The sequence below is a fragment of the Lutra lutra genome, chromosome 1, assembly GCF_902655055.1.
Source record: "Lutra lutra chromosome 1, mLutLut1.2, whole genome shotgun sequence".
Lineage (NCBI taxonomy): Eukaryota > Metazoa > Chordata > Mammalia > Carnivora > Mustelidae > Lutra > Lutra lutra.
The window spans coordinates 218715887-218739697 of NC_062278.1; the positions used below are offsets into that span (position 1 = coordinate 218715887).

The 23811-nt window shown below is 54.9% G+C and overlaps 2 protein-coding genes across 6 annotated transcripts; one reads left to right on the forward strand and one right to left on the reverse strand.

Moving 5' to 3' along the window:
* The first annotated feature begins 1633 nt into the window (after positions 1–1633).
* On the forward strand, positions 1634–15300 carry SH2D3A (SH2 domain containing 3A). Of its 4 annotated transcripts, none has more exons than XM_047705426.1 (10): positions 1634–1744; positions 4934–5070; positions 6594–6943; positions 7300–7376; positions 9226–9710; positions 9850–9965; positions 10129–10303; positions 10392–10503; positions 10825–11010; positions 14033–15300. In XM_047705426.1, exons 2-10 carry the CDS (start codon positions 5002–5004, stop codon positions 14041–14043), a joined length of 1581 nt encoding a protein of 526 aa, XP_047561382.1. In that variant the 5' UTR covers positions 1634–1744; positions 4934–5001; the 3' UTR covers positions 14044–15300. The 4 variants fall into 4 exon arrangements, with proteins under 4 accessions (XP_047561382.1, XP_047561370.1, XP_047561379.1 ...); XM_047705414.1 differs by lacking the exon at positions 14033–15300 and adding an exon at positions 11907–12811; XM_047705423.1 differs by lacking the exon at positions 14033–15300 and adding an exon at positions 11949–12811.
* TRIP10 (thyroid hormone receptor interactor 10) lies at positions 12805–22092 on the reverse strand. 2 transcript variants are annotated; one of them, XM_047705396.1, is made up of 15 exons: positions 21967–22092; positions 20668–20783; positions 20527–20583; positions 19603–19750; positions 19463–19525; positions 19149–19253; positions 18934–19062; positions 17958–18104; positions 17653–17847; positions 16476–16643; positions 16107–16216; positions 13907–14039; positions 13532–13677; positions 13332–13453; positions 12805–13218 (listed from the first exon to the last, which is right to left on the reverse strand). In XM_047705396.1, the coding sequence occupies exons 1-15, from the start codon at positions 21988–21990 to the stop codon at positions 13070–13072; spliced, it is 1812 nt and encodes a 603-aa protein (XP_047561352.1). In that variant the 5' UTR covers positions 21991–22092; the 3' UTR covers positions 12805–13069. The 2 variants fall into 2 exon arrangements, with proteins under 2 accessions (XP_047561352.1, XP_047561361.1); XM_047705405.1 differs by lacking the exon at positions 16476–16643.
* Positions 22093–23811: the final 1719 nt, after the last annotated feature.

Below are 23811 nucleotides of genomic sequence, written 5' to 3' on the forward strand. Positions count from 1 at the left end.
TCATAATTCTTTCTTTATTGTCTATTTAGAAATCTCTGTCTCATATGTTCCCAGCACCTGGCATAAATACATGGTCCGCAAGCATTTGTTGAATGAATAAATAAATGGTTGGAAGCTTTTTTTTGGCTCTACCTCTGACACCCCCAAATTCATTTACGTATGGCTCTGGCCCTGGCCACCACCATCTCTTTCCTTATAGACTTCGAGGGGGTCGCTCATTAATCCATTCGTTTGGCAAACATTTACAGCCTTCGTAGACCTCATCACTACCTGAAATCATTTTGTCTACAAGGTCCCCCGCCCCACCTCCACCCCACTAGGCTGCATAGACTCCCTCCCCCATCCGCCACACCAGGCACCCCTCTTGGATCTTCTTTTTAATTCTTTAATCACTAGGGGGCGCTAGTCTCCTTCAGTGGAGATAACCCCCACCGCCCAACCCTCTAACCGTACCAAAACTAGGTGGGAGGAGGTCAAGGAAAAGACACTCCCCCCAGCATTTCCTGAGCCTCGAGACTCTTCCACATTCGCGCGGGGGAAAGCCGAGACTGGAAATCACCAGCTCTGCGATGCCACAGGCACCGAAACTTTTCATCTCCAACCATCCCGGGCGCTCATTTCCTCGTCTGTAAAATGGGTGACTGTAACCTTCACCATTTGGAAGCACGGTACGGGTCAGAGATCGTGGGCCTGCACAGAGGAAGGAGAGGACGGCAGGATGACGCTCCAGGGCTCCAGGTACGAATCCCGTCTGCGCCACTCACAAGCCGGTCAACTTGGGCAAATGGCTTAGCTGCCCCCTGCCTCCGTTTCTGCATCTGGAAAATGGGCGTGATGGAAATATTACCTACTTCACTGAGAGGTCGATGTAAAAATCAAATGCGTTGAAGCAGGTCAAGGAAGCGGAACGGTCCTGGCACACAGAGCCCTCAATAAACGCGGCTAGACCGTCCTCCCTCTTGTTCCAGATCCACTCCCCCAATTTTTCCCTGCTTGCTCCAAGCATCGTGATGGAAGCCCCCCTCCCACCTCCTTCCTCCCACCAAGGAAACCACCTGAATGTCTCCCCCAGAGTTAGCTCATCTCCCTCCTGCTGTTACACGGGGAAGCCTATCGTGTTTTCCCGCATCCGTCTCCACAAAACCCGACACGCACTGGAGTTCCCTTCCCAGAAACCCAAGGGGACGGTCTGGAGGAAGCGCACCTCTACGTCACAGCAGCCGCCAACCCCGCGCTGCAGGAGAGCCCGTAAGGGGCTGTTCTGTCCCGCGAGGAACCCTGGGGGTGAGGAGAGAAACACTCCTCCCCACGTCCCAAGGGGTCGGGGTACTTAGGACCAGCCAGCGAGGAACCCAGGAGCCGAGCGCTAAGGGGCGGGACTAAGAGGGGCGAGGAGCGTGTGGGCGTTGCCACCCGGTGGGGGCGGAGCGACGTTCTAGGCCGCAGGGGCAGACGGATTTTCCCGAGGGGGCGTGGTTAATGGGCGTGGTTTTCGAAGGGGGCGTGGTTAGTGCCGAGAAGAGTTCTAAGAGGGTGGAGCGGGGACAGGAGGGCGGGTGTCCTGAGAGGCCACCTTCGGAGGCTGAGTCCTCCGGGGCGGGGCCAGGTGAACAGGCTCCGGAACCCGCGGGTGCGGCCGAAGAAGGTGGGGCCAGCTGGGGCGGGGAGGGAGGTCCGGGAGCCGTAGAGCCTCCGGCTTCGGCCTGGCCCCAGCCTGTTACCAGCTCCGCGGGTCCCGGCCCAGGTGAGTGAGGGACCCCAGTCACATCCAGGATCGGGGGTTATTGTGGGAGGGGAGTCCTCTCTTTTCCAGGTTGGGGCCACCGGCTCGCAGGGAGAATCTGAGTGTAGGTCCAAGAGCATCAGCGGACGTAGAAGGGTCGCCGAGTGCCTGACTGGGTCGCTGTGCGTCACGCGTGTCCGTTTACCTGGGCGTACCTGGGAGTGCATCTCAAAGCCTGTTTCCTGTGCAACACGAAAATCCTCCCTGTTCCCACTTTGCCTGAACAGTCTTTTTAAACCACAAACCAGATCGCACCCCTCCCTCATTTAAAACCCTTCCGTAACCCCCATGGCATCCCGCTAAAATGAGAATTTGGGGTGCACCAGAATGGTTTCTTCCCTGCCGACTTCGCCGCTGTCCACTCAGCTCCTTGCTCGGTGCATTCCAGCTACAACGGCTTCCTTGATGCTGTAAAGTGAAAAGAGTTAGCTCTGTCTCACCCCCAGGCCTTTGCACTTGCTGTCCACCCTCCCATCCCCCACCCCACCCCACCCCCCATCCCCTGTCTGGAACTGCTCTTTCTCTGAACCTTTGTGGGACTGTCTCCTTCCCTTTACTGAGGGCTCAGCTCCAATGTCACCTGGTGGGAGAGACCTTCCTGACTATATGTTACTTACAGTAGCTGCCTCCTCCAGTCTTCTTTATCACACACTCCCGTTTTATCATCTTCGGTGATTACTTATAGACATTATCTTCTTCATTCGTTGTGTGCTATTTATTGTTTGTCTTGCCCACCGGACAGCACAGGGCAGAGCCTTGATCTCATTCATCACTGTGTCTCCAGTGTCAAGAACAGGTCCTGGAACATAGTAAGTGCTCAAACAATCAGTGTTTGCTCAATGTCAAGTTTGAGTACCAGTGTCTAACTGTGTCCACGTGTCCATGTGTAGGTGGTTGACCCCCTCCACATGTGTGTACATAGGTGTGGTCTATAGAGCATGAATAACCCCCTTCTTTTCTCCATGTCTGCCCCTACCCCACTCTCTTCCTGATTCTGCTCCCTTCCTCTCTCCCCTGCCCAAATGTCCAGAAATTATTCCAAAGGGTGAATGTCAGGAGGAGGGTTTATTTGGCCTGTGTCTAACCTGCGCCCATTCTGCGGTCCCCCCTCATCCAAATTCCCCTCCTCCAACCAACCAGAGCCTTGTGAGTGACCCATGTGCATGCCCACTAAAGAGGGCACAAGACGGAGGAAGCTGGCGTTTGGGGACTCAAGAAGGAGGCTGGCCTGGCCCAACTGACAAACAGGAAGTACACAGGTGCCAGGAGACACACCTGGTGTTCAGGCATGCAGCACCTGGGGCGGGCCTGGGAACTTCTTGCTGGTTTCTGGCCCTCAAGGCCCTGCTGACTCAGGATGAGAGAATCCTGATGCTATTTCCCTGCACACCCAGCCAGGCCCAGAACACCTTAGGGGTGGAGGAAGTGAGAAACGGACTCTCTGCTTCCCTCCCATCCAGGGCAGGTTTTGTCCACCAGACACTGGAGACACACAGGGCCTGAGGCCCGGCCAATACCAAGGGAGTCCCAAAATGTCAGAGACCTGACTTTGACCATAATAATAACAAACTGCATGGCTCCAAAATTTAAGAATCTGCAAATGCCAAATTGCTGTTTGCTGGCATTTCTACAAAATGTGACTTTTTTTAATTTTTTTTAAAGATTTTATTTATTTATTTGACAGACAGAGATCACAAGTAGGCAGAGAGGCAGGCAAAGAGAGAGGAAGGGAAGCAGGCTTCCTGCTGAGCAGAGAGCCCGATGCGGGGCTCGATCCCAGGACCCCGGGATCATGATCTGAGCCGAAGGCAGAGGCTTAACCCACTGAGCCACCCAGGCGCCACCAAAATGTGACTTTTTAATGTCCTTAAAATTGTATTGCATCGGAGGGGCACCTGGCTGGCTCAGTCGGTGAAGCATGTGATTCTTGATCTCAGGGTTGTGAGTTTGAGCCCCATGCTGGGCACAGAGCTTACTTTAAAATATAATAATAAATGGGCGCCTGGGTGGCTCAGTGGGTTAAGCCGCTGCCTTCGGCTCAGGTCATGATCTCAGGGTCCTGGGATCGAGGCCCGCATCGGGCTCTCTGCTCAGCAGGGAGCCTGCTTCCCAATCTCTCTCTCTCTCTCTCTCTCTCTGCCTGCCTCTCTGCCTACTTGTGATCTCTGTCTGTCAAATAAATAAATAAATAAATAAATAAATAAATAAATAATAAAATATAATAATAAATAACAACATTTTTTTAAGAAATGGTGTTACATTGGAAAGCCACGTATGGGTTAGATTTTCTTACAACTTAGGAATTCTTGAGTGTGTACACATACTTATTAGAAGGTAGTGATTACTCAAATACATTCACTCTGGCCTGGAATGTTCTTCTGCCCAGCTGGCTCACTCCCTCAAAATACTCCAAGTTGTCACTGACTGAGACCTTCCCCGGCCACCCTATGGAAAATCTTATCTCCACCACTTGAATCTTCGTATTCCATCCCTGGCTTTATTTTCCCACTTACATCTTTCTGATCTATCTACCCCTTCATCTCCTTATTTATTTTCTTAATTACTGTCTCCCCCACTGGAACAGCAGGTCTCCAAGGGCAGGGATACCCCTGTTTTGTTCACTGCTGGGCCTCTGGTGCCCAGCAGCACCTGGCACATGCTGGGTGTCCCATAAATATTAGTTTTGAGTGAATTAGGTAATGAGTTTTCTCTGAAATGTAGCGTCATATCATCGGCATGAAAATTGCATTACATTTGAAGGGAGTGCCTAGGTCTTCTCCCTTTGCAAGAATCCTAGTGAATGCACAAGTGCTTCCATGAGATCACAGCCAATTCTAAATTGAAGTTAATCATAGCCCAACTTATATAATGTATGTATATGAATCTAGCATGTATATATATAAACAAAATCTAATGTATATATATTTTTGTTTATGAGTAACTTGTTTAACTTAGAATATGTTTATATGTTATATATTTAGAATATGTTTATATATGTTTAGAATATGTTTGTATGTTAGAATACAGAGAGAGAGAATTGCATTTTACGGTTGATAGGGCTACTGTCTCCAAAACTAATGGGAATATGGAAAGGCTGACCCCACCACCCAGGAAGCTTAGGAAGCAGGAATAATTCTTCCCATTTTACAGATGTGGAAGACTGAGGACTGTTGAAAGTACAGAGTTCAGCCCCTGCACCCTCTGCCCCCAAGAGCTCCATGCAGGTGCTACAGGATGGAGAGGACCTTGCCAGCCAGCCCTGGTACCACGGCCCCCTGTCCCGTCAGGTATCTCTGCTTCCTGCAAGGCCTCAGCACTTCTGATAGGGAACCTCTCCTGCCCTTGGACTACTGGGGACTTCTGGGGACTGCTAGAGTCCTGGAGGAGGGACTTACAGTCAAGGTCTATGGGAAGGGGTGGCTGAGGGTCTGGGGACCGTCTTGAAGCTTGCTTGGTATCGTGGCATGCTCCCCGACTGGACTCCTTGGCTTTGCTTATCTCTCCATCTGGGTCCCAGGCACCGGCATCCATCAGGGTCCCATCTCCCTCTTTTATCACCTTTGGTGACTACTCTTAGACATTATCTATCTTCTTCATTCATGTTCATTCATTGTGCTTCATTGTCACATGTCTTACCTGCCCCCCACCCCGGACAGCCCAGGGCAGAGCCTTGGCCTCATTCATCATCTAGACCAGTCTCCAGGCCTCATTCATCATCTAGACCTGTCTCCAGGGTCTAGAACAGGCCCTGGCGCACAGTCGGTGCTCAGTCAGTGTTGTGCACTCTTGACATCTCGCGCTCAACCCAAATCTTACTCATTTGTCACCCTCAGGAGTCCTGGACCCTGGCCATCCAATCAAATTGTGAGAGTCCATTATTGCTTAGTGGTTAAAAATCCCAGCCACACAACTTATATTTTGTATGCCCTTGGGCAAGGTATTTGACCTCGGTCTCCCCATCTGTAAAATGGGCATGATGGTATCTACTGCTTAACCTTGGTGAAGGATTAAATGAGTTCATGTTTTACACCCACAGCAGGGCCTGGCATGTAGGAAAGGCTACATGTGTGCACCACACGGATTTTTCAGTCTTCAGTTCCCATCACCAACTCCACTTTGCCTCCCTCTGGTGCTGTGGCCCCTGCCCGTTTCCACACCGGCCACTACAGCTGGCATAAGGCCGTCTGAACATTTTTATAACAGGATTTCCAGGCTGCAATCAGTTTGGAAGGATCCGGCGAATGGCACTTTTTGAAGCCACATTTGTGCACCAAGCCTTGTGCATTTACTCAGGTTGGATGTTGCATTAGTCAGTATTAGCTAGTAGCGGCAACAAACATTCCTGAGTTGTCCCTGGCTAAACACAGCCAATATTCTGGGGCTTGTCCATGTTACAGTACAAGCTGGTTGAGGAGTGGGGAATGTGGAGCTCCAGAAGTCAGTCAAGACCCAAGCTCTTTCTAGCCTGTGGCTCTACCTTCCACAAGGCCTTGGGGGACATCCCCTAACAGGCAGGGGACAGAGCCTATAGGATTGTGCAGGAGGGCTGTGTGAGCCAGGTCTGGACATTCCCAGCAGTGGTTCTGCCTCATCCTATTGGCCAGATCGCGTCAGATGACGACTAACTGCAAGGGAGCCTGGGAAATGTATTCCAGAGGTGTGCCCATGAGAAAAGGGGACATGGTTTGCTGCGAAACCACCTGGTCTCTGGGGTGGCTTTTCTTGGGTGTGGGTGTGGGGGTGAGGAATCACAAGAACTGCAGATCTGGGCTGATGGCTAAGCCCCCTGCCTCCTGTCCTCCACCCCCAGAAGGCTGAGGGCCTCCTGCAGCAAGACGGGGACTTCTTGGTTCGAGCCTCCGGGTCCCGGGGGGGCCGCCCAGTCATCTCCTGCCGCTGGCAGGGCTCAGCCCTGCACTTCGAGGTGCTCCACGTGGCCCTGCGTCCCCGGCCAGGCCGGCCCTCAGCCCTCTTCCAGCTGGAGGATGAACGGTTCCCAAGCCTGCCCTCCCTGGTTCGAAGCTATGTGACCGGGCAGCGTCCACTGTCCCGGGCCACGGGGGCTGTGGCCTCCAGACCTGTGATACGGCAAGGACCCATTCGACGCAGTTTTAGTGAGGACACCCTCCTAGAGAGCCCAGCTCGGTCAGAGCTGCCCAGGTAATCATAGGCTCTCTACCTCACCAATGACACGGATACCCCCCTGTGCACTAACTGATACTGACATTTGGGCCTGGATTGATGGGGGGGGGGGGGGTGGAGGGGCTGTGCTGTGCATCATAGGACATTGAGCAGCACCCCTGGTCTCTACTAGATGCCTATAGAGTCCTCTCCACCCCACCCCCAGTCGTGATAACCGAAAGATGTTTCCTGACACTGTCAGGTGTCCCCTGGGATAGAGCACCCTGATTGGGGTCTGCTGGTGCTGAGTGACTAGACAGAGGGTTTTCTGGGCATTGGTGGGGGCTGCCCTGCTCAGGGTGGGACTACACATCTCCCTCTTCTCTGTCCCCCAGGGCTAGGAAGTGGAGTGACAGTCAGCCCGCAGGTTTGGAGCACATGGGGCGGTCAAGAGAAGACCACTCTGAACCAGGTAAGGGTCTACCAGGACAGCACAGGGTCCCAAGATTGCTTTGCCACTCACTGCCTGACTGATACGGCACAGATGACTTAACCTCTTGGAAACTGGAGACAATAAGACTTTCAAAATTGTGGGGCACCTGGGTGGCTCAGTCACTAAGCATCTGCCTTCGGCTCAGGTCATGATCCCAGGGTCCCAGGATCAAGCTCTGCATTGAGCTACCTGCTCTGCAGGAAGCCTGCTTCTCCCTTTCCCACTCTTCCTGCTTGTGTTCCCACTCTTGCTGTGTCTCTGTCAAATAGATAAATAAAATCATTTAAAAAAAAGACTTTCGGGGCACCCGAAAAGCCTCTGCTTTTGGCTCAGGTCATTTGTCTCGGGGTCCTGGGATGGGGTCCCGCATCGGACTCTCTGCTCAGCAGGGAGCCTGCTTCCCTCTGTCTCTCTGTCAGATAAATAAATAAAATCTTAAAAAAAAAAAAGACTTTCAAAATTGTCATGTGATTAAGAAATCCACAGACACTTTTGTAGGGGCTTAAAAATGGGTGACTTTAAAAAAAAAAAGATTTTATTTATTTATTTGAGAGAGAGAACACATGATGGGGGAGAGTTGGAGAGGGAGAAGCAGGCTTCCCGCCGAGCAGAGAGCCCAACTCGGGGCTCAATCCCAGGACCCTGGGATCATGACCTGAGCTGAAGGCAGATGCTTAATGACTGAGCCACCCAGGCACCAGACTCCAACCAGTCTTGTTCCTGCCTCAGGGTCTTTGCACTTGCCATTCTGGTCATGGGAAAACCCATTCCCCTAATAGTTTCCTGACTGACTTCTTCTCATTTAACTTGATTTTCTCAAAGTAGCTGACCCTGGCCATCCTACCTAAAAGGGGATTTTCCTTATGCTCTCCCTGCCCCATCTGCCCTGCCTCCCCACCCCCCATTCATCATGAACCCTCACTGCCTGCTGTTGTACTAAGTGCTGAGATGTATCACTCAATAGAAAGACAAAGACCTCTGCCCGGTGGTTCCAACATCCTACTGGAGGAAGATGGACATTGACAACAAAAATGAGTCTGCTTTAGGGTAAAAGTTAAAAGTAAAACAGAATTGGGGAGATTAGGAATAGAGGGATGGGAGTATTACAATTTTAAGTAGTTGTCAGGACAGGCCACATAGAGAAAGATTTGAAAGAGGTGAAGGAGGAAATGATGTGACTATCTGGGGAGGTAAGAGTGACCCCGGTAGAAGCAACAGCCAGTGCAAAGGTCCTGGGGCCAAAACAAGAACTTGAACTGTTCATTCAACCGAAAGGATATGAGTGGAGCTGAACTATCTGAGACTCAGATCTGGGTTTTTTTTTTTTTTTTTTTTCTACTCTGAGGACTTTGTCCTTCACTCAGAATGAGCTAGAACCATGGGAAGGTTTTAAGTCCCTATAAGCGGGCCTATTTATATGGCTGGTAAATACACCATCTCCCAATAGTCTGGATGCAGCTTTAAGTTCTGATAACCTCAGAAGCAACCATGCCACAGACTTCATTTGAAAGTTTGATAAGTGTAGTTTCTTCGATGCTTTTGGAGTTTTGTGAATTTTGAATAATTTTTTTTCTATTTTAGTTTTGTACGTCAGAGGGGCAACAAACAAAGAATTCACATTTAAACTGTAGTGTTCACAATTCATACCTAAGTGTTAAAGAAAGTTCATTTTCAGACCACTGATAAGTGAGTAGCATTTATATAGATGTTGTAAGTCCAAGAGACACAGTTATTGACTTGGGGGCGGGATGGTAACCCATCCAGCCGCCCACCCCATCCAGCTATCTTTTCTGTGTACCCCCTTCATTCCGTCTTGTTTGACCCCTAGGAGCCTCCGCTGTGCCCATGTGTGCCCTCCCTCGGATGGGTAGTGACCCTGTGCTGCTGAAGACGCCGCCTCCTCTGGGGTCCGCTGTTGACAGCCTCAGAGCCTCCGATGGGCAGCTTCATGCCAAGGCACCAACCAAACCACCTCGAACACCCTCACTGATGCTGCGTGAGGCATCTGAACGTCCCCCAACATACTGTGAGCTGGTGCCCCGAGTGCCCTGTGCCCAAGGAACCCCCCTGGGCCACACAGGCCCAGAGACAGAGGCCCCATGGTGGGAAGCCAGTGAGGAAGAGGAGGAAGAGAACAGAAATTTTGCAAGACCCGAGGCCGAGGTCTCTTTCTGGCCCCCTAACAACCCCTTCTGCCTGCTGGGCCCCCAGAATCGGCCCCTGGAACCGACAGTTCTGAGTACTCTCCGTGACTTATTCCTGGAGCACCATCCTGGGAGCACGGCCCTGCACCTATTATTGGCGGATTGCCAGGTGGGTCGACTACTGGGCCACTCCTCCCCAGACGTGGGCTGAGGCCAGGCCAAGGCCCAACAGCACCTCACACCCATATACTCATTCTCGTCAGCTGACCTCCCCGCTAACCACCCCCCCCCCCCCCCCCCCCGCCCAGGCTACAGGCCTCCTAGGAGTGACCAAGGCTCAGCGGTGTGCCATGGGGGTCGCCTCTGGCCTGGAGCTGCTCACACTTCCCCATGGGCATCGCTTGAGGTTGGAACTTCTGGAAAGGTGAGCCAGCCGCCTGGAATCCCCAGGGCCTTCAAACCTCTCCCCATTCACGGACCCCCAGGGAGGAGGGGAGATAGGCAAAGCTTCCCCCCGCCCCCACGCCCCTCACCTCCGAGTTACAAACCTTCCACTGCCCCCAGACCCTCGCTCTCCACCTTCACAGACACGAGGCGCTGGCGCTGGCCGGGGCGCTGGCCGTGCTGGGCTGCGCGGGGCCGCTGGAGGAGCGCGCGGCCACCCTGAGGGGCCTGGTGGAGCTGGCCCTGGCGCTGCGGCCAGGGGCGGCCGGGAACCTGCCTGGACTGGCCGCGGTCATGGGCGCCCTGCTCATGCCCCAGGTGCGTGGGGAGCAGAAATGAGGAGGAAGCCCGAGGGCAGGCGATGGGGAAGAGGGAAGAGACAGCATGTTCAGGGCTCCTCCCTCAGGTGTCCCGGCTGGAACGCACGTGGCGCCAGCTCAGAAGGAGCCACACGGAGGCGGCGCTGGCCTTCGAGCAGGAGCTCAAGCCGCTGATGCGGGCACTGGATGAGGGCGCCGGTGAGTGGCAGCCCTTAGCGCCGCACACCAGCTCTAAGCGGAATCCTAATCCCGCTCTAGGCCCCGCGTGTCCAGTTTACCATAGGCTCCACCCTCTTCGCTCGAGGCCCCGCCCTTCGCGTCCCGCTAGGTCCCGGGGCCCGAACCCTAGGCCCCGCCCCCGCCCCAGTTCTCGCCCTGACCCGGGCCTGCTCCGTGCTAGGCTGGAACCAGTGTTTCTGGGCTTCTGCTGCTACGGTCCGCCTCGACCCAGTCTCCCACCCTGTTCACCCTGGCCGCGTCTTCGGCCCCAAGCCTAGCTCAGAGCCCTTCCCCGCACAGGCCCCTGCGAGCCGGGCGAGGTGGCGCTGCCGCACGTGGCACCGGCCGTGCGCCTGCTGGAGGGCGAGGAACTCCCGGGGCCGCTAGACGAGAGCTGCGAGCGGCTGCTGCGCACCCTGCACCGGGCGCGTCAGGTGGCCCGGGACGCGCCCAAGTTCCGTGAGGCAGCAGCCCGGCGCCTACGAGGTGAGTGCTCCCCTCTGCTCCCGGCTGCCAGAAGGCCCCACTTCCCGAGCACCCCGCAGGCTCTAACCGAGTACCCCAAAGCCCACCAGGCAAGGCACCAGAGCCTCCCGCCACGCCTCCCGGAGCCCCACCCAAGCCGGGACGGCCCGGCCCCCGGGGAGCTCTCACCCCGAGTCCGAGTCGCAGCCAACAGTGTTGACAGGAATAGTGCTCTCCACCCCGAAAGGGTTGGCCCCCCGCCCCAGAGCCACGTCCACAGAGTCCCACTCCCCGCCCCCACCCCCGTTCCAGCTCCCACCTGAAACGACCCTGCCCCCAGAGGATCTCGATCCCTCCAACAATGCCTAGCTCTCTCCAAAATGAGTCAGTCCTTCAACTGGTAGAACAGCGCCCTCCCCCCGCCCCCCGCCATTGCGTTCAGAGCCAAACCCTTCCTCCAGTCCTGGGGCAGCCCAGCCTCCCGAATCCCCAACCTGGCTTATTCCGCTTTCGCTGGCGACCTAAGCACGCCTCTCACTCCAACGTGGCTCTGTCTCCCCCCAAAATGTGTCGCACTGGGCAGCCCAGACTCCAAATCTTGCCTCCCAAGTGGCTCCGTCCCCAGGCACAGCCCCTAAGGGCCCCCCACCCACCCACCCGGCATCGCGCACTGGAACGGACTGCCCCCATGCACCCTGGCAGAGCCTGCTTCCACCGAGCCCCTTGGCCACCCCACCCCCAGTCCTGCGGAGACCCCGAGCGCCCCCTCCCCGTCAACCCCGCCCAGTTGTGCAGAGCTTCGGGGCAGAGTCCCTCCCGTCCCATCTGGGACAAAGTTCTAAGGCCTGAAGGCAGGTGTAGGGTGGGGCGAGGCCGGAGCCTGGCCCCGCCTCCAGTCCGCCTGGCCCCGCCCCCAGGATTCCGGCCAAACCCGCAGCTGAGGGAGGCCCTGACCACAAGCTTCGTGCAGAGGCTCCTCTGGGGAAGCCGAGGAGTCGGGGCGCCACAAGCCGCACGTCTAGAGAAGTTCCAGCGTGTCCTCAGTGTCCTTTCACAGCGCCTGGAGCCGGATGTTTGAAAGCACAGACCCCCTTCTTCATACTGGGACACCCAGGCAGGCTATGGAAACCCCCTGCAGACACCAAGGAAGTTGCCCCAAGCTGTTCACATAGCCAAGCGCAGTGGGAACCCAGATTCTGCCTTACACAAGGGGGAAGGGGGGATTTGCAAAAACCCACACCACTCCCCCAAAAGATACATGGATCCTAGGGTGAGGGACAGCCTCCTCCCCCACACTAGAAAACCCAGGTGTCTGGAGGCCCTATCCCATCTCCCACCCCCAAGCATATATCTTACAAATGGGGAACATATACCCTTAATGGTAAGAGAACTTGCAGATCTCCTACTCAGAAGCCAGATGCAAATGCTTAAGAGCTGTGTGACTTCTAGGCATTTGCATCTGGCCCAACCTCTCTGTGCCTGCCTTCAACATAAAAGTGAGGCTGTGTACTTTTCAGGGGTTGTCACAAGGGATTAAAGCTCAGTGTTCAAATATCATGGGTGGAGAATGCCTGGTACACAGTAGGTGCTCAACACTGCCTTTTCTCAGTAAAGCTGCGGTAAACACAAAAAGGATGTTTGGTGCTTTTCTCCCTACACTGAAGTCATAGACAAGCACCCAACTCTGGGGAAGTTTTGTCCAAGGTGTACCCAAGTTTACCTCCCCTTCCTCATTCCCTCTGTGGCCAGGAAGGAGGCTGGCATTTGCATATGCCAACCCAGGTTGTAAATTTACCAATAAGGCACAGACTCCGAAAGCTTTATAGAATTTTTTATATAAAACAAAATGGCCCTAGCCCAGCGGCAGGAAGAAAAGATTTGAAACACGAGTATGTACATCAATGATGGAAGGCACAGCGGGTCCCTCTGGGACGAGGAGTGGGATGGGAGGAGGGGGCAGCAGGTTACACAGGTCTCAGCTGAAGCCACAGGGGGCAGAAATAAAGTGCGTGGGTCCTGGGGCCCCCCGTGGCCCAGAAGCAGCAGCCAACAGCCCCCTTCTTCCCGCCTGTGGCAGGGTTCAGTTGAGCGTGACCCGGAGGTAGGAGGTGGGCACATAGCCCTCACCTCCCTGTTTCCGCCTGACCCGGGTCCAGCCGTCGCCTTTGTCCTCCTCCATGAGACTGAGGTCTTCACCCTCGGCCATGGAGATGGTGCCCTCGCTGGACCCTGTCGTGGGAGAGGCAGCGGGCTCAGATCTGCTTCCGGTGAAGGTAAACACAGGCCAGCCAAAAAGACCGCCTGCCCCCACGCAGACGACGGGACCCACACGCAGGCCTCACCTTCAAAGTGGTAGATGGCCACACAGTGCCCTATGGGGGATGCCGACTCCTCCTCAAAATCCTCGTCAAACTCCGTGTAGATGGGGGCATCCTGGCCCTCCTCGGACAGGGGCTCCTCAGAGCTGGGTGAGGAGAGCGAAGCAGGTCAGAACAGGCCTCCCAGGTCCTGGGGACGGACCCAGTCCGGCCTCCACGCTCACCTCTCCTTGGGATCCTGTGACCCACTGTTGTTGCTGCTGCTGCTGTCTGGGGGCGCGCTGGCTGGGGGGTCTGGAGGCCGGGTGTGGCGGCCCAGGCTGTCCCCCCGGTTGCTCAGGACCCGGCTCTCGGCTTCTGCCAGCCAAGCCTGAGAGGAGGGAGTCACACGGTCAATTCCAGGGCAGGCTGTGGGGTCAGCCCATTCTGGGACTGGAGGTTTCCTGAGATCACCCATGCACACCCAGGGCTGTGATGAGAAGCAGCTGGAGCCCCACCCCCACCCAACACCTCCCTGTCCCCGTCCCCCCTCCGCCCCCCCTAGGAAGTGACTCAGCTAGGCCCGCTGGCCCCCACCCCTCCCCAGGGTCTTCCCTGACCTCATACTTCTGCACTTCTAATTTCAGCCGTTCAATGTTGTTCAGGGTTTCCGTGATCCGGGGCTCCAAGCTGGCAGGGTCCCCCATCTGGGGCGTCTTCTCATACACATCCTTCATTTTCTTCAGGGCTTCTCTAGGATGACACAGACAGATCAGAAAGAACAGTCCCATATGACTTCACCAGCGGAAAAAAATAAGTGCTTGGCTTCAAGGAGCCAGGAGCAAGATAAGGCAGTGTTTACACTGCGAACGCTAGCGCTTCACTGCCAGGGTTCGAATCCCAGCCTGGGCATTTCCTCGCCTGTGAGTCTGGGTGAGGTTACTGACCTCTGTCTCGGGGCGCTAACCTGGAAAATGGGGATGATGAAGCATGGATTGCATATGAGTGGCTGCAAAATGAGAAGGGCGTCTCCGTTTATTCAGATACATACTGTACCCACTGCATACCAGGCCCCGTTCCAGCCATCAGAAGTACAGCCCCCCCAACAAGACCATCAGGATTCCGCCCTGGCTCCCAATCTCAGGAGAACCGGGGAATGTCCGTGAACTTATGTAAAAGATCTGAAATAGTGTACAGCACACAGTATCTATCAATGTTCGGTGTTCTTAGCATTAGTCCCTGTTTCCTCCAAGACTCGATACACAGGCAGAAGTAGTAACAAGCATAGACCTTGGAATGTCCAACGTGGGGTCCACTTCTTTCCAGTCCTAATACCACATCCAGGCCACAAGAGGGAACAAGCAGAGGTGGGACAGCTGGCGTCGAAGGACGGACTCCACAGCATGCTCCCTTCTCCCCTACATCCTAAAGACTCAGGAGGCGCCTGGGGGCTCAGCCGGTGAGGCTTCTCTCCTCTGCTCAAGTCCCGATCCCAGGGTCCTGCAATCGAGCCCCGCCATCGGGCTCCCCCCTCAGCGGAGAGTCTGCTTCTCCCTCTCCCTCTGCCCCTCCGTATCGTTTGTGACCTCTCTCTCTGACAAATAAAATCTTTAAAATAAACAAAGAAATAAAAATAAAGACTCAAGGACTGCAAGGTTCCGAATGGAACTTCACACCAACGAAAGCTTCATATGTTAAAAGTTTTGTACGAGAGGTTCCACGTCAACGGCAAAACAGAACTGGGCCGCCCATCCAAAAGTAGCAAATGTCATTCCTATGATTGAAGAGGGCTGGGAGGAGGATCTTGTTGCTTGGAAGAAGTGAGTACAGATTTTTTTTTTTTTTTTAACCTGGCAGGTTTTTTTTATTGTTAATATTTTAAGTGTTTGAGTTATTAAACAGGTAATCGTGTTGTTGTTGTTTTCTTTTAGCCAATTATCGTAGTGAATGAGAAGAACAGGTGTTTTTATATTGAACTATCTTTGCATTACTGGAATAACACCCAATGGATCATGACTCGTCTTTTTAAAAAAAACTATGTTTTTATTAAACGTAGTTTAATAAAAATAAAAAATAAAAAATAATAAATAATAATAAATAATAATTATTTATTTATTTTTATTTATTTTATTTATTATATATATTATATATTATATATAATATATTTATTAATTATTATTTAAAAATAAATATTAAAAAGTAATAAAAACAATAAATAAATAATAATAAATAATAAATAATAAATAAATAATTAATAACGGTAAAAGGCACTAATGCGAAAGTTCCCACTCAAACTGCATCTAAGTGGACGGTTCTGTGGCATTAAGTATATCCGCGCTGCGGTGCGACCATCCCCTTCACGTGAAACGTTATTTTTAAAATATATATATATATATTATATGTATATTAATATATATATTATATATATAAAATATATATATATAATATATTTATATATATAAAATATATATATATAATATATTTATATATATAAATATATATGTCCGATAAAATATATCGGATCTGTCTGGCTACAATTCTGCATTTAAGATCCTAACTGAAGGAAAATGAGTCCAGAATTTGAATTTCTTGAATTCTCACTGATACAGGAAGTCATTCCACCAGCCTCTGACTGAGCTAGCAGCTTTCACTCTTTTTCTGTTTGCTGCAAGAGGGGAAGTTAAGTGTTTCCTTTTAAGTGTGGGAGGAATCACCTATAAAACCACCAGGGCCTGGGGCTTGCTGGGGACAGCTTGGACTACCATTTCAGTAGAATTTGGTTATTCTTTTATTTTGTTCCCTGCCTGTCCCCAACCTTACCTCTGGTCAACCTCCTTCTGGAGCTCACGATTCCGTTCTTCCAGCTGCTGCTGAAGCCGTTTTCTCTGTTGTTCTGGGGGCAAGTGGCTGAAATCCTCCGTCACCACTGTCTGCAGGGTGGGAAGAAGACTGAGTTTGGGATCAGGGATTCTCAGCTTCCAGGCTCTAAGACAGTGCAAAGACATACCAAGTCCACCTTCCTCCCCACCCAAGGTTCTTGGGGGGCAAGGCCATGCACAGAGCAAAGCAGGTCCGGGTCTGGCAACCGGAGGAGGGGGCCCAGCCCGCAGCAGGAAGCGAGCCCAGGGTCCCGCCACCCAGCACTGGGCGGGCTGGGCTGCCCCCTCCTCCCCCGGAGGCCTCACTTACCCCACGGCTGCCTCGAAGGCTGCGGAAGGATGCTAGCCGCGGTTTGACTGACTTACTGATCTCACTCAGTATGGCCAAGGGGTCGAGGCCGGAGCGGGGGGATGGGGGTCCGTTAGGCAATGTGGAGGACAGGGGGCCCCCCAGGGGGGAGAGGGGAGGAGGTTGTGGCTACCGGCGGGGGCAGGGGAGATGGTGGGTCAGGAGGGGTGGGAAGATGTAGAGAAGGAGGATGGATGGACGGACGGACGTAATAAAGAAAAAAGAAAAACAAAATGGAGAAAAGAAAAGGAAAAAAAAAAATGGTAAGAAAACCACAACTCAGGATGCACAATCACACACAGAAAATGCATGCAGAGAGCAACACAAAAATCCGGGAGGTGGTGGGGAGGGCATTAGACTGTGAGCCAGAAGGCCAGACCCCTCCCTACCCCCTATGTCACCCATCCCTCGAATTCTGTATGCAGTACCTAGCATGGGGCTTGGGGGTAAGGAGGCCGCAGGGAGGCCCAGGGTTCTATCCACCCAGCTTTCTGGGCTCACAGTCTAGAAGGTACAGGGAGATGCATTCAGGGAATCAAGATCTCAGACAGGTATATGGCCATAGAGGTTGGAGGCAAGCTGAGAAAGGTAGAAGGCATGAAGTGTCAGAAGGGTTACAGGTGGGTTGAAGCTCGGGGAGCCTTGTGACTACAGAGAGGTATCAATTTTACGTCAAGAGAGATCAGAAGTATGTCATGGGATGTAAACTTAGGGGGTGTCTAAGGTATAAATCAGGCGGGTCCAGGTATACGTTTGACATTATAAGCCAAAAATCCTAAGAAAAAACAGCCTGAGGGTCAGGGGCCCAAGGACCCAGTGGCAGGATAAAGAGAGACTCCCAGGGAGTCCTGAAGACAAGTATCTTAAGCCCTCATCCAACCCTGAATCCCAGAAGCAGGTCTTCTCCCAGCATCCCAAGAAGCAGCAGACAGACGCCACAGGCCCCCTCCCTGCACCCCCTCAGCCTTGGGGGACTCCCAGGCCAATAGCCGGGCCGCCTCCCTTCCCTCCAGCCTGGGCCTGCAGCCAAGAGGAAAATTCCTGCCTGGGACTCAGCGTCCTGGCGGCTGGGGCTGACTCAGTGGGGGCCCCTCTGTCCCCGCTCACACTCCCCCCTCCCGAGGGCCCCGGCCCCCACCTTGTTCTTCTTGCCGAAGGGCCAGCGCTTGGCACGGCTGCGACCCGAGCCTCGGAGCTCAGGCCGTCCATCGGAGGGGGTGCCCAGGCTGCTGTCTGAGGGCACGCGGTTCATGGGCTGGCTGAAGTCTTCGAATTCCACGTCACCAGGGCGGGCAAAGCCTGACTTGTGCAGCTCGATTAGGACCTGGGAATCCTGCGAGGAGGGGCGGGGAGGGTGGCCAGAAAGCAGTCAGGGGCAAGACTAGGGCCCGGGTCCTGCTACCGCCCACCTGCCAGCCCACTCGCCCAGGACCCGACACGCACGTTCTTGGCATCCACGGCATCCGCAGCCACCTTCATGCCCTCCAGACACTTGGCGATGATGGGCACCACCTGCAGCTCGGCTTCCGACAGGAGCCCATACCCGGCCCCCAGGTGGGCGGCCCGCCGCTCGTCCATGTCCTGCAGCTTCTGCAGAGACAGAGACAGGGGCGCATGCATGGGGCCAGGGGCCATGATTCAGTCCGCAGACGTGATGAGGCTCCACACTGGCCCCAGCCCCGAGCCCAGTCGGGTGGGGAAAACACAAAATCAGGCGCGCCTGGGTGGGTGGCTCAGTGGGTTAAGCCTCTGCCTTCGACCCAGGTCATGATCTCATGATCTCATGATCTCATGATCTCAGGATCCTGGGATCAAGCCCCACATCAGGCTCTCTGCTCAGCAGGGAGCCTGCTTCCCCCTCTCTCTCCACCTGCCTCTCTGCCTACTTGTGATCTCTCTGTCAAATAAATAAATAAAATCTTTAAAAAACAACAACAACAAAAAAAAAACAAAATCGAACAGGGACTTCCAGCGCTGGGTGGCCAGAGGAGAGACATGCAACAGGAGATCTGAGAAGGGAGTGTGAGGAGCTCCCGCCTTGCCTTGGGAGTCAGGAAAGGCTTCTCAAAGGAGGAGACAATGAAGCCAGAACTTTGAACAGACAGCAGACCCAACCCAGATACTGCCTATCACAAGACGGAGTGGAGTGAAGACGCCAAAGCAGAAGACGGCAAATTCGAGGCCTTTCAGAGGGGCTGTTAGAGCTGGGGCTTAGCAGAATGCATAGGAGTTCCCAAAAATATGAAAACCACCTCTGGCGGAAAAAAAACAGTCTGAGTGGAGACATAGCACACTGTCATTTCTAGTTCCCTTTTGATTTAGAGATCGGGACCTTGCCGCTAAGGTTTTGACAAATGTGTAAGAGTCGGTTAACTTTCTGGATCTTTCAGGGAGGGGTCTGGGGGCTTGGAATACTCACATCAAATATCTGGGGCATCTGGGAAAAGTAGAAGTGGGACTGGTCTCGGTTGAAGCGCTGCAGCTGGGCTGCGTACTCATTTTTGCTTTCTTCTGCCATGTGACTTCGTAGGTGGGCTTGCTGCTTGGCCTGAGGAATAGGGAGGCAGGGGTCGCGGCCAGGTTCGGGCTCCCTCCCGGCCGGACCTCCAAGCCCATCCCAGAGCCCACAGGTACCTTCTCCACGTCAGCCTTGGTGGCATTGATATCCTGATCAAGTCGCTCAGCGGTCTGCGCTGCCTTTTCAGCCTCCCGGCAGTCCCGCTCGAACTTCCGCTTGCTCTGCCGGGGACACAACCAGAAGGACGGAGTAGGTGAGAAAGCAAGGTTTCAGAGACCGGGGCAGGGACGCGAGAACATCACTAGCAAATGGGGGAGGAGGAGTGTAACGGGCAAGCTGGAAACCCATGGGAGAGAGGGAGAAGGGCTCCGGGCCAGACAACACAGGCAGATCCAGGGGCCAGTTACCCTCTTCGTGGCCGCAAACTCACATTCTCCAGCTGTTTGAAGCCACTCTCCAGCTGCTGCTGAGCCCGGCGGCCCTCCTGAAAGTGCTGTGCAAACAGAAATGGTTAGGCTCTCCTGGGCTGAGGTAGCGGTTCTTGGAAGACCCAGAGAGGGAACCACTCACCATCTTTCTCTCCTGTTTCATCTCTTGTGAGTACTTGGCCAGCTCAAGACACACACGGACGCTGAGGTTCTCAGCCACCAGCTCCCGCTGGCCCGCAAAGTCATTCACCTCCTGGAGAATTTGCACGAAGGACTGCTGCTGGCTAAACCTGGGGTGAGATGAGTGGGGGCGGCGAGCCGGGGTCAGGCACCCACCCCCATCCCTCAGGAGCCAGATGCTCTAGGAACCATCTCCATCATGGGAAAGGGAAAGCCCCAATACATTCCTCCTGGAAGCAACCATAAATTCTGGTCCATATCCCTTATCCCAAGCCCTTAACTGGGATGCGTTTCGGAACTCAGAATTTTTCAGGTTTAGAAAGGGAATATAATGCTTATGCCATCTTTTATGCGTCACCCCAGTGGGATCAGGGGCAGCATCCTGTAACCAAACACTATAAATACTTTTTGCAGTGAGAGGTATTACTAGTCACACGAAGTGGGATAAAAACCAAGGACGTGACAACCATTAAGTGACGTCAGAAGCTGCTGCCTAACAGAGTACCAAAACAATCTTCTGACTTCTAGAGCTTTTTGGATTATCTCGAACTACGCACTATCTCAGTTAATGATCCCGTGAGCCCTACAAGGCCATCATCATCGTCGTCATCATCCTGTTTCACAGGTGAGGAAAACAGGCATAAAATGCAAGTCAATTACCCAGAGGCACTGGGTTAGTAACTGCTGGAACCTCACTCACTTAATAGGTGAGGCAAAAGCAAAGCTCAAGTCAATTGCCCAAAGTCGTGGGGTTGGAAAATAGTGGACTTAAGATTCCGGCACAGGTGATCGGGATCGGGTGAGACCTGAACAAGAGGGCCAGGAAGTCAGACCAACACCCCCGGGGCCCCCCAAATCTAGCCTGGCCATCCCTCTCCATCCTTACTTGGATTCTGGGTCATCTTTGGCGGGTCTCTTGGGCAGGTATTTCTTCACCAGGCTCCTAACGGAGAGAGGCAGAAAGCCTGAGCCCCCAGCGCTCCAACAGCTTCCCCCAGCCCCAGGCAGGTCCACCCTAGGGTCTCACCTCAGCTGCTTTGCGTAAGCCTGCTCCACCTCGGTCCGTTCTTTCACGAACTTCACATATCTGTCCAACAGGTCCAGCCCCCACTGCGTGTGCCGCTCGAGCACCTCAAACTGATCCTGGAAGCGGGTGGAGGATTTGAGATCACCACATTGGGACCCCACCGCCGGAGGACCAGGCGCCAGAGAAGCCTCAAGGCTCCGAGCTTGGAGAAGGTGTGGCTTCCCGGGCCCGCCCCCGCGCGGCGCGGGGGGGGGGGGGGGGGAGGCAGGAAACCGGCGGGAACCCCCTCCCCTTCCCGGGAAGGGCCAGGGAACAGGGGCGGGGCCCCAGCCGGACTACAGGGTCCCCGTCTCCAGACCTCCAAGAGGGGTGTGGAATGGGGCTGAGCCACTCCCCCGAGCCCCGGCTCCCCTAATCCCCCCTCCCAAGATTCCGGAAAATCCGGCCGGCCCGGCGTGAGTCAGGACCAGAGGGGCAGGGTTCACCGCAGTTTGGGGGGCCCCAGAACGTCCAGGAGACAGGCACCATGTTACCCCGGTCGCCGTGCTTCCCGGGGTCCCCCCAATATGTGATTCGGTTTCCCCCACTGACTCCACTGAAATTCCAAAAGAAATTTCAGAGTTGTGGGGGAAGGAAGCTAGTTACCCCGCTGCACCCAGAAACCCAGTGATGCCACCGCCCCCATAAAAAGGAGGGGTCAGAGGTCCCGACTAGGATAAGGGGAAATTCCTGGGGCTTCCAGAGCAGAGGTTAGAGGCTGCCTAGGGGCGGCCCCTCCCAGCGCCTGGTGCGGGATGGGGGGAGGGGGCCTTAGCCTCGCGGCCCCCTCCCCCCCAGAGCGTCCCAAGCCCCTAGGTGTTGATCGGAGGCGCCGAAAGGGCGGTCAGAACTTCTAGGTCCCACGTGGGGTTGAAAGTGGCCAGGGGGTCCCCTCCCCCGCCCAAGCCGGACAGGCGGGCGGCGGGCAGGGACCCAGGGGCCGTAAGATAAGCCGGCCGCCCAGCCAGGGTGCTCAAAATAGGTGACCTCGCCCGGGCGCCCCGGCCTGGTCCCAGGACTTCTGCCCTCCTCACTCTGAACCCCGCGCTCAGTTTCTCTAGTCCGCTCCTGCAAGGTCGCCCTTCATCCTGGACGTCCTGAAACGCCCTGGGAAACTCCGAGAAAAGGCGAAAAGCGGGGACTCCAGGGGTCTCTGAAGGGGAAAGCGCCGAGCCCCCACTAAAGTCTTGCAGAAGCAAAGGAGGAGGGGGTTTGGACTCCAGAAAGGGAGGAACTTGGAGCCGGGCCGATCGGACTCACCCACAGCTCGGTGCCCCAATCCATGCTGCTCCCGCCGAACCCGCCGCCGCCGCCGCGCCCGGTCCCCGCCGCCCGCCGCCGGGAGACTCAGCTTGGAGCGGCGCGCCCGGCCCCGCCCGCCCGGCCCCGCCCACTCCAAGCTCGGACCCGCCCCCGCAGGCCCTGCCACACCCCCATCTGCCAGGAGGCCCAGAACAGCGCCCTAAAGGCGGGACCCCCGAAGAGGCGGGACCCAACGGACGCCCCGCCCCCTCTTAAAGGCAAGTTGCCACCAGCCGCCACTGGACCCGTGCCTTAAAGGACCCCCACCCATTTTCCAAATCCCCCGGGGCCCCTCTTCCCCCTCCCTCTTCCCCAACCCTACCCCGCCAGGGACTGTTCTTACTTTTCTCTTTTCCTTCAACCATTCCTTAAAGGGACAAGACATTAAAACCCCAACCTGAGAGGTCCTTCCCCCACCCCATCGCTGGAAGAACCTGAGGTCACCCTGCTCTTGCGGGCCAGCCCGGCTCCAGACATCTCTGCTGGGCCTACTAATGGTCTGGTTCCCTCCGGCCACAGGGCGGATGGAAGGACTTCGATCCTGCCCAGAACGCGCCTCTGCCAAGGCCTGGTCCATTAGCACCCCCGCCGCATCCTGCCTTCCCCCACCTCCCGAAGTCTACGCCGGGAAACTGAGGACAGACCGTCCTTGGGGCACCGGGCCCAGGTCTTTCCTCAGCCCTCATCCAGTTCGCGCTTCCACCTGCCCATTTTCCAGTCGCATCCATTTAGATCCAATCAGGTTTCACTGTACAAACCCTGGTTCCGACTCCACCTCTCCCTCCAGACACTTGGGCCCTGGGGCTTGGAAGTCTGTCACCTCGCTCATAAAAGTCTGTTCACACCTCATTAATCTCTTTAAGGCACTGAGATGAAAGGGGAGAGAGCCCTGCAGCGCCCACTTCATCCTCTCTTCTCCTGCCTTTGGTCCTTAGTGTCTACGGAGGTGACAGACGCCCCCAGGCACAAGTGAGACTCTAAGCATCCAGGCTCCCAGCACCCATACCAGTACCCACACCGGGGAGCCCAGGAGGCTAGCCCCAGGAGCCCACAGTGGGACACCCACACTGGGACAGATGGCTCTCTTGGGACCTGGCCCCAACTGCTGGTGGCTTCTGGGCTAGAAAACCTCAAGTTGCTGTGCTCCAGGATTTGGGGGACCAGGCGTGTCAGGGGCTCAGCATGGGTTCTGATCTCAGTGGCTTAGCCTGGTATTAGAGTCTCAAACTCAAACTGGAATTGGGATTCGTTCCAGGTCGACACCGCATTTGGGATGGGATCTCAGACCGGGGTCAGTTTAGCGGAGGGGTCAGCAACCCACTAGGGGGTCTGGGACTCAAACTAGGGTCCAGAGGTCAGGCCTAGTCTGGGGTCACGGCGCAGTCCAGGTTGGGGGCTCAACCAGAGACTAAGGCCCAGGCTTGGTGTAGGTCGAGGGTCAGAAGGGAGTGGGGAAGTCTGGTTTTCAGTTCGACGTCCAGACTCAGCTGCAGGTAGGGACTCAGCCTGGGGTTGGTGTTCAGCCAATCAACAAGTCCGGCGTGGGATCTATGGATGGGCTACTCCCTTGCCTCACTCTAGGATAGAGGCTCCGCCTAACGCTGGAATTCAGCCCGAGGTCATAGGTCATCCTGGGGTCAGGGTTTAGCCTGGGGCTAGGTTTCGGCCTTTCGTGGATCAGGAAGATTAAAACCGGACAGGCCTCGGCAGACGTGCGTGTTTACCAAAAGCCTGGGCTCTGGCTGGGAGCCACATCCCCAGAGTGAGAAGAGGAAGTCCATCCTTGGGGATATTGGGAAATGT

What these genes read in the sequence shown, in the direction of transcription:
- SH2D3A (XM_047705414.1), top strand. Translation starts at nt 5,002, where the DNA reads ATGCAGGTGCTACAGGATGGAGAGGACCTTGCCAGCCAGCCCTGGTAC. An exon ending in ACGGCCCCCTGTCCCGTCAG is followed by an intron (nt 5,071 to 6,593) that starts GTATCTCTGCTT and finishes CTCCACCCCCAG; the next exon opens with AAGGCTGAGGGCCTCCTGCA. An exon ending in AGAAGACCACTCTGAACCAG is followed by an intron (nt 7,377 to 9,225) that starts GTAAGGGTCTAC and finishes TTTGACCCCTAG; the next exon opens with GAGCCTCCGCTGTGCCCATG.
- TRIP10 (XM_047705396.1), bottom strand. Translation starts at nt 21,990, where the DNA reads ATGGATTGGGGCACCGAGCTGTGG. An exon ending in AAAGATGACCCAGAATCCAA is followed by an intron (nt 19,751 to 20,526) that starts GTAAGGATGGAG and finishes ATCTCACCCCAG; the next exon opens with GTTTAGCCAGCAGCAGTCCT. An exon ending in ATGCCGTGGATGCCAAGAAC is followed by an intron (nt 17,848 to 17,957) that starts GTGCGTGTCGGG and finishes CCCTCCTCGCAG; the next exon opens with GATTCCCAGGTCCTAATCGA.